The 8,276-nt window shown below is 38.4% G+C and overlaps 1 protein-coding gene across 1 annotated transcript; it reads right to left on the bottom strand.

The window, feature by feature from the left end:
- Positions 1–6,067: 6,067 nt before the first annotated feature.
- Positions 6,068–7,376, bottom strand: LOC145161658 (membrane steroid-binding protein 1-like). Its single transcript, XM_079081239.1, has 2 exons — positions 6,969–7,376; positions 6,068–6,585 (listed from the first exon to the last, which is right to left on the bottom strand). Exons 1-2 carry the CDS (start codon positions 7,277–7,279, stop codon positions 6,207–6,209), a joined length of 690 nt encoding a protein of 229 aa, XP_078937365.1. The 5' UTR covers positions 7,280–7,376; the 3' UTR covers positions 6,068–6,206.
- Positions 7,377–8,276: the final 900 nt, after the last annotated feature.

The following is an 8,276-nucleotide window of genomic DNA, read 5'->3' as shown; positions in this document are numbered from 1 at the left end:
TGGATCGATTGACCAAGAGTGCCCATTTCTTGGCCATACGGGAGAGCTCATCGGCCAAGAAATTGGCCGACATGTACGTTCGCGAGATCGTGTCTCGCCATGGGGTTCCCGTTTCCATTGTCTCTGATCGGGATGTCAGGTTTACCTCCCGCTTCTGGCAGAAGTTTCACGAGGAGTTGGGCACACAGTTGCACTTCAGCACAGCCTTCCATCCGCAGACTGATGGTCAGAGCGAGAAGACCATTCAGACCCTCGAGGATATGTTGAGGGCGTGTATCATCGATTTCGGTGGGAGCTGGGATTCCCACCTACCACTTGCAGAGTTCGCCTACAACAACAGCTATCATTCCAGCATTGGCGCCCCGCCATTCGAGCTGTTGTATGGGCGGAGATGTCGCACCCCGGTTTGTTGGGGTGAGGTTGGTCACAGGGTGATGGGTCAGACGGAGGTGGTCTTGCAGACTACCGAGAAGATTCAGCAGGTTAGACAACGGCTGCAGACCGCTCAGAGTCGGCAGAAGAGTTATGCTGACCGACGCCGATCCGAGTTAGAGTTTCAGGTCGGTGACATGGTACTCCTGAAGGTCTCGCCCTGGAAGGGTGTGATCCGCTTCAGGAAGACGGGAAAATTGGGTCCCCGATATATTGGGTCGTTCAGGATCATTGCTAGGGTTGGCAAGGTGGCTTACAGACTAGAGCTGTCGGAGGAGCTTAGTCGGATCCACAGTACTTTCCACGTTTCGCAGTTGCAAAAGTGCATTGTGGACCCGGAGGCAGTGGTGCCACTGGATGACATTCAGGTTGATGAGCGCCTGAATTATATTGAGAGACCGATTTCCGTTTTGGAAAGAAAAGTGAAAGTCATGCGCAACAAGGAGGTTCCGTTGGTAAAGATACAATGGGAGCATCGGAGGGGATCCGAGTGGACATGGGAGTCGGAGGCTGAGATGCGGGAGCATTACCCGGAGTTATTCGCTACAGCTGACTTCGAGGACGAAGTCTAAGTCAAGTGGGGGAGAGTTGTAACATCCCAACCGTCAGATCAAGAGGCTAGCATCAAGATTTCCGTGTGGATCCAGAGTCTACTTCAGTTTGGGCACGTTTTGGAGGTGGTGGAGTTCGTGTTGGTGATCCGGGATTTGAGCTTTCTAGTTTCAGACGACAGTTGCAAGGTGAGTTATCCTCACTATACTAAGGGGTCTAAGGCACCAAGGCCGGCCCATTGGATATGTTATTCTAGCAGTGTTAGATGTTGAGTATAAGTTAGTGTTGCATGCTAGTAGTTATGTCAGTTAGGTAGACCTGTAGGACTACCTGTGATGTTATATGATTATTGCATGCTCAGTGGTTATGTGGTATGTTATATGTTATGTGGGATGGGTTGAGGTTGTACTGCTCCGTGCGGTAGCCAACAAACCTTAGGAGCATTCCAGTTACGGGCTAAAGGGAGACTCGTACTGTGGGCTCGGGAGCATTCCAGTTACGGGCTAAAGGGAGACTCGTACTGTGGGCTCGGGAGCATTCCAGTTACAGGCTAAAGGGAGACTCGTACTGTGGGCTCAGGGGTAATCCAGTCTGTAAAGCTGGGGACCCATTACATGTTTTTAAGTTTATTATGATATGTTTATATGGACTGTATGTGTATCGGTATTTTGGGGGAACTCACTAAGCTCTCGGGCTTACAGTTTCAGTTTATTGTTTCAGGTACATCAGGGGATCGCGGCAAGGCGAAGGCGTGATCGTACAGCTCCTCATGTTTTGTCTATGTTTCTGGGAAAACTCTAATATTATACATTTTGAAAACAAAGTTGTAATGATTTTTAATGGTTTGAAATGTTTTTAAAAGTTTAAATTGGTTTGAATTTTTGGGTGTTACACTAGGTTTCCGATAGTTGAGAGATGATCGTAAGGCATCTCATGTTGAGAGATTTTTAGGAATTAGTATGATTTGGTAATGACCTGGCACCTCATTTAATAACTAGGCAACAGGTAACCGGGTTACCCCTTCATCTTTCTGATGAAGAACATTTTTAACCCATAAAAAGGAAGTTTATTGTCATGGACTCTACTTCGGCACTCTTGCTTGCCAAGGCTACGTACCGAGGTTCCCGCTAGAAACCATGAGACCATCCTACCCAGATACACATGCCAACTGGTTTTGCCCTGCCAAGGGCTCATCAGGGAGACGACATTAGCCCTATACCAGTTGTGTCTAACCCGCAACGGTCCCCTTCACAATCAAGCCCTCTAGCATTGAAGACTCGGCCAGACGGAAGCGACTAGACTAACAACGCCCTCACGGGCTAATACGACCCCCATAGATCTCGATGGCAAGATAACCAGCGACATGGTCTTCTTTCTATTTGGTCTTCACGACCACGCCAACTTTTGGTCGTGACATTCTCCCACCACCAAAATATAGCACGTCCTCGTGCGACAGGAGAAAAACTCTTGTCCCTTCCAATCTTGATCATCATCACGTACAGCTGTGTACCGCACTCCTTGATCCCAACCGCATACACATAGGGTCGGAGTCCTCGGCATGTGGCCACCCCCAATCTACTCTTAGACTTACACGAGGAGGTGGAGTAGTTATCGGCGGGTCACCCCTCTAGGCATCCCACCCGCTAGTCCGCCTCTACAGACCCCACGAAGGTGCGCAACTGACTCAATGTATGTCCTTTGCTCGAACGCGGCTCTGATACCGCTTGTCACGTACTCGACTTCGATACTCTTCCTTGCTCGTACGGCGTCCCGAGGTTCCCGCTGGAACCACGAGACCATCCTACCCAGATATACATTGCAACTAGTTTCGGCTTGACATGGGCTCATCATGGAGGCGGCATTAGCCCTGATCAGTTGTGTCTAACCTGCAACGGTCCCCTTTATAGTCAAGCCCTCTAGTATTTACGACTCGGCCAAACGGAAGCAACTAGACTAACAACGCCCTCACGGGCTAATACGACCCCATAGATCTCGATGACAAGTTAACCAGCGACATGGTCTTCTTTCTCTTTGGTCTTCACGGTCACGCAAACTTTTAGTTGTGACATTATGCCCCTGTATAGCTAAAAATATGGGGGCCTTTTATTAAAAAAAAAAAAAGAAAAAAAAAAAAAGAAACAAGAAACTCTATCCATCACAACCACCCTACTGACCTCATATTTAAAATATCACAAAAACAAAAGGCTCGATAAATGCTTCAAGAATCGATTCCTCTTCTTGTTATTCTCCAATCATGTGTGTAAGAATGGTTCCATATTTGAAGTTTATTTGGTTCCCGATTTTTTAGGGTGCAAGTTCAATATATTAGTACTTTGAAATATTTAGGCTATGTTTGTCGTACTAACTGAAAAGCTAGCTGATAGCTGAAAAGCTAGTTGTTAAATAAAAAACTAGCTGATAGCTGAAAAGCTAGCTGATAAAAAATAGTGTTTGATAAAACTAGCTGAAATATATAAAATTACATAAAAGGACATGTAAGAGAATGTGTTTCTATAATTAATTAAGGGTATATTCGGAAATTTTTTAAAAAAAAACTCTTAAAAAGTTAGTCTAAGTAGCTTTTCAAAAAGCTAACTTATAAGCTACTTTTTGGCTTACCAAACACGACAACATAAAAAAGCTGGAAAAATAAGCTAGTTATGGCACGCCAAACACAGCCTTAAAGAGTTTATTGGATCTCAAAGAAAATTAGTGGAATTCAAAATGTTAGGGTTTTGATAGAGCACAAATACTAGATGAAGCTGGTAAGGAAGAAGATGGACATATTTTTTTTAAATTACTTTTAGTCATGGTTTGTAAGTATTATGAGTTTTGTTTCTTTGTTTGCTCTTGCGTAAAAACATATCGGATTTGTTTATGTTTATGAGTATCCAATGATAACATATTTTATTTTCAATAGGTTTAATTTTGTTTCAAGTTAATTATTAAATTCATTTGAATTGACATTTTCAACTTTTGAAATAGGTTTGATCTTACCAATGAATTGACATTTTCAACTTTTGAACATACAAACTCACTAATGTTAGAGCCTTAGAGGAAGACAGGAAGTTTTCCTGTGGAAGATAGGTCACCAGTGGAAAGGAGGCGGTAAGATGGGGTGTTCATTAGTGGAAAGAAAGGAAATAGTGTGAGTGTGGGGGAGCGGTGGGACCTAATTTTTTATTTAGTAATATTAATTTTATCTAAACTAAATAATAGAAGTTGTAAATTATATATTTTAAAGTGACAACATAGTCGTTTCAAAATTGGTAGGGCCCAAATCCACAATCGGATAATAACTTTATGGATAATTCTACGACCAAACCACTCTAAAATGTTAAATATTTTTGAAAGTTTAAATATTTTTTAACCTTAGCTAAAGAAATTGTATATCATAAAGACCATTCTCCGTTTTCAAATATATATATATATATATATATATATATATATATATATATATATATATAAACATAGAAAAATTACATATTTTCCTATATTTTTTTTTATTTCTTTTCATACTTATATAAAATAATATCATATGGAATCTACTAATTTTTTCTCTCTTAATCGTATATATTGATTTTGACACTTGTTTGATCAAGTGAATAGGAAATAACAGTACGATGATATTTGATTTCATACTTAATCATATTTTTTTATTTTAACACTTGTTTTGATAAGTGAGTAGGAAAGTAGAAGAATATTTGATTTCTCAAAAACATAAAATCAAAATTAATTAAATTTTTTTATTAGTTTAAACTTAACAATTTAAAAATTACACAGTTAAAAAAATAGATTGCTTCACTCTCAATTAAAAAAACATAAACCTAAAATAAAACAAAAATATTTAAATATTTAATCTTCGCCATCATCGGATAATTGAGTTGTATAAATATATTCCACCAAATATAAACAAAGATTGTTATGTGTTTCTTTGTTACATTATTCTCTAACATTGGCTTTGTTGTTGGACATCAATTTCTTGTTCATAAGATGGTTGAATGAACCAGGACCGTCAAATATGTACAACGGATAACCAATCAACATGTTACCACCGAACCAAAAATGTTGATATTCAATATGTTTGATAGCCAACATGTTTTAACTTTTGAATGAGGCGTCCCATTTTTTCTACCGCTTTAACTTCTAAACTCATTGTAAATTAATAAAATCAATTTAGATTAAATTTTCAATCTCAACAATTACAAAACTTTTATTCGCATTTCATAATGCTCAAGAACACAAAAACACTTATTCACAAAACTCGAATACATGTTGGTATATACCATTACCAACATGTACCAACCAAATTTATTGGTAGCCAAACAAGTTGGTACCAACTATATGTGATACGATATTGATAGCAAATTTTTTATACCAACTATAATTAATACGATACATGGTTTAAAAAAAAATGACCGATACTGTACCAATTCCACCCCTAGAATAAATCATCACCTTGCTGACCTAGCAATGGAAAGTTTTGGGAATCAAAAGGGGAGGTGACTCCTACGTTTCGTTTGAGGGGTGGCCACCAGCCTCCCAAGTTGATGCTTTAAACAACATGTGTGTACTACCGGATGGACAAAGGGACCGAAGGGAAGGGCCTTCCAGGTCATTGGTGATGACTCGGGTGGGGTCCTCAGTTATCAATAAAAAAAAGTTGCTATCGTAACTACAAATTGCATGATCTTCATCTTCTGAAATGTTGCTCGAGGATGAAGATGATATAGCTTTCAATTCTCACACTTTGTAAGCAAATTATTATAAATTGGGACTGAAGCAGTTGTGTAAAATTGTAAGGGATTAAAGGGCTATATATCGAGGTAAAAAATTATGAAAGTTGTCATCGCTCTAAAATAGGGGAAGAGGGAAAGTTGTCATCTTCACCCAACCGGGGCCACCCTCGGGGCACCATGGCTCCACCTCAACACCCCGCATGGAGCGGAGACCAGAGAGAGAGGTATAAGAGTTTAGTCTTACAGAAATAGATGGCCAGTGAATACATATTAGATCTCATTGCAACAATGTGGTGTTCTGTAGTGTTCTCTCGTGAAACATCTCAACCAAAACAAACTATTCCTATCAGTTGAAACAATATTTGATTAAGTTTTCATATAACACAACACCCATGTATCTTGACAAATACCCTATTATTAAAAGGAAAAGAAAATGAACAAGTTTAAAACCATGGTTACACCCATTTATCACAAATCATAGGCTCATTCTTCTTTATTGGCTTCACTTGTTACAGTACTTACATTTTCCGATGGAGCATCTTCTGTAACCTTGCTGTGATGATCAGCAGCAGCAGCAGCAGCAACCACAGCCACAGGCTCGGTGTCAGTGGGTTGAACAGGCTCAGTGGGTGTGGACTCAGGCTCAGGTGCTGCTGCGGGTTCAGGGGTTTTGATGGTTCCTACTTTAGCATACTTGCTCATGAACTTGTATTCCCAATCACGTAAGGCATCCATCTCGAACATACCAAGACCACTGATATCACCTGTCAAATCTTTCTCATCAAATGACATTTTTGCAAGAGCTCTGCTAGCATCTTTTCCGGCGAACAGTGCATAGGGACCACCTGGTCCGTAAAACATTCTGAAAAGAACATAAGAAATGAAAAAGGTCACTACAAAGGCAAAGCAGTAAAGCTGACCCACTATCCATGGTACAACAAAAACACTAAAGAGACTTTATCAAAAGTCTACACCAATTTCACATAAAGGGGAAACCTCATCGATTTCATGACGATTATGTCCCTCTCCATGAGGTAAAGCATCAAGGGATCACATCAAACAGGATAGAAATCAAAAACATCACCGAAGAACATAAAACCCCAAATTGCAAAATTTTGAAAACACTAAATTAGTATCGTCTAAGCTAATACATCATAACTTCAGTTCATATATCAATTACTGAGCTTTAACATACGTAACCATCTTTAAAATATAAGAGAAATAGTGCGATTTACGAGGACGTACCTGCTTTGTGAGACATCGTAGATCTGACCTTTTATGGCCATAAGCAGAGGTTTCTTAGGATCGTTGCCGTCGTACGCCTTCAACTCCTCTTCGGTTACCTCTCCGAGCTGAACCGGCGGCGGGAGAGGTTCTGACTCCTCGAAAGAACTAGACCTTGGTTGTACATGATGATCGGATGAGCCACCGAACATAACGGAGAAGACATAGTAGATGGCAAGTCCTAAAGCAACTACAGTGAAGAAAGTGGTTGGAGAGAGTCCGGTATATGCGGTGATGGATTCTTTTAGAGTCTCCAGGAGTTCCACGGCCATGGCGTATGGATGATCTTGGTGTGGGTGTGAGAAATTATGCGACGGAAATGTTGCTCGCCCTAAATTATATGGACAAAGTATTCATTAACATTCCATGTTAACATTAGTATATCTTTTCTTTTATAAATAAAAAACGTGGAATGTAAACTATGATAAAATATTTTTTATATTTATTGTAATAACAATATGTTATACAAAACGAAAAGTTTCACATTTAATTATAGGGCATGTTTTAAATTTTTATTAACATATGACATTTGGATTTCATTAAGGTAAATAGTCAAAAGTCCACTGACATTACCGTGAGTTATCATATTTAAAATTGTTTAGTTTATTTGAAAAAAAAAATTTAAAAGATATTAAACTATTGTTCTGACCATTAGAAATATTGGTATTCAAAATATCTGAAAAACAAAAAACCGAACTTAAAAACTTAAAAATCTAACGATTTTCAGGTTAACCGAATCGATATTTTTGACTTTTCCGGTTTGGTTAACTGAATCGGTAAAATATTCGGTTTTTCAGTTCGGTTGCGGTTCATGTTTTTTGCTACGGACGGTTAATCGAAAAACCAAAAATTTATTTTTTATTTTTTAAAATATTATTTATGTTTAGACGTTTATGTTAATATCAAATTATTTCTTAGAAATTTCCAATTACAATTAATTATTGTCATATTATTACATTTTCCATTTTAAACCAATAATTGACATCATTAACATTTGTAACAAATATACGTAGGTTGATATAGATTAAAATTGTCAATTTGCATTTCATCATAATTTCACATAAATAACTAAATATTTGACTATCTTTATTTATTAATTAAAAAATATGTTTTTGTATTAATCGATATTATTTTCCATAATCCACGGATATTTGATAATTCATCCAAATTTCATTATTAAATGAAGCAACAATATAATTAAACAAATTATTTGGATTATTCATTGCAATTCATAATTTTTTTAAAATTTCTTATGGGGTTCAGTAGTCT

Source organism: Lactuca virosa, chromosome 2 (assembly GCF_052849685.1).
Source record: "Lactuca virosa cultivar CGN04683 chromosome 2, Lactuca_virosa_CGN04683_v6, whole genome shotgun sequence".
NCBI classification, from domain to species: Eukaryota; Viridiplantae; Streptophyta; class Magnoliopsida; order Asterales; family Asteraceae; genus Lactuca; species Lactuca virosa.
This window is presented reverse-complemented; position numbering and strand designations above follow the sequence as displayed.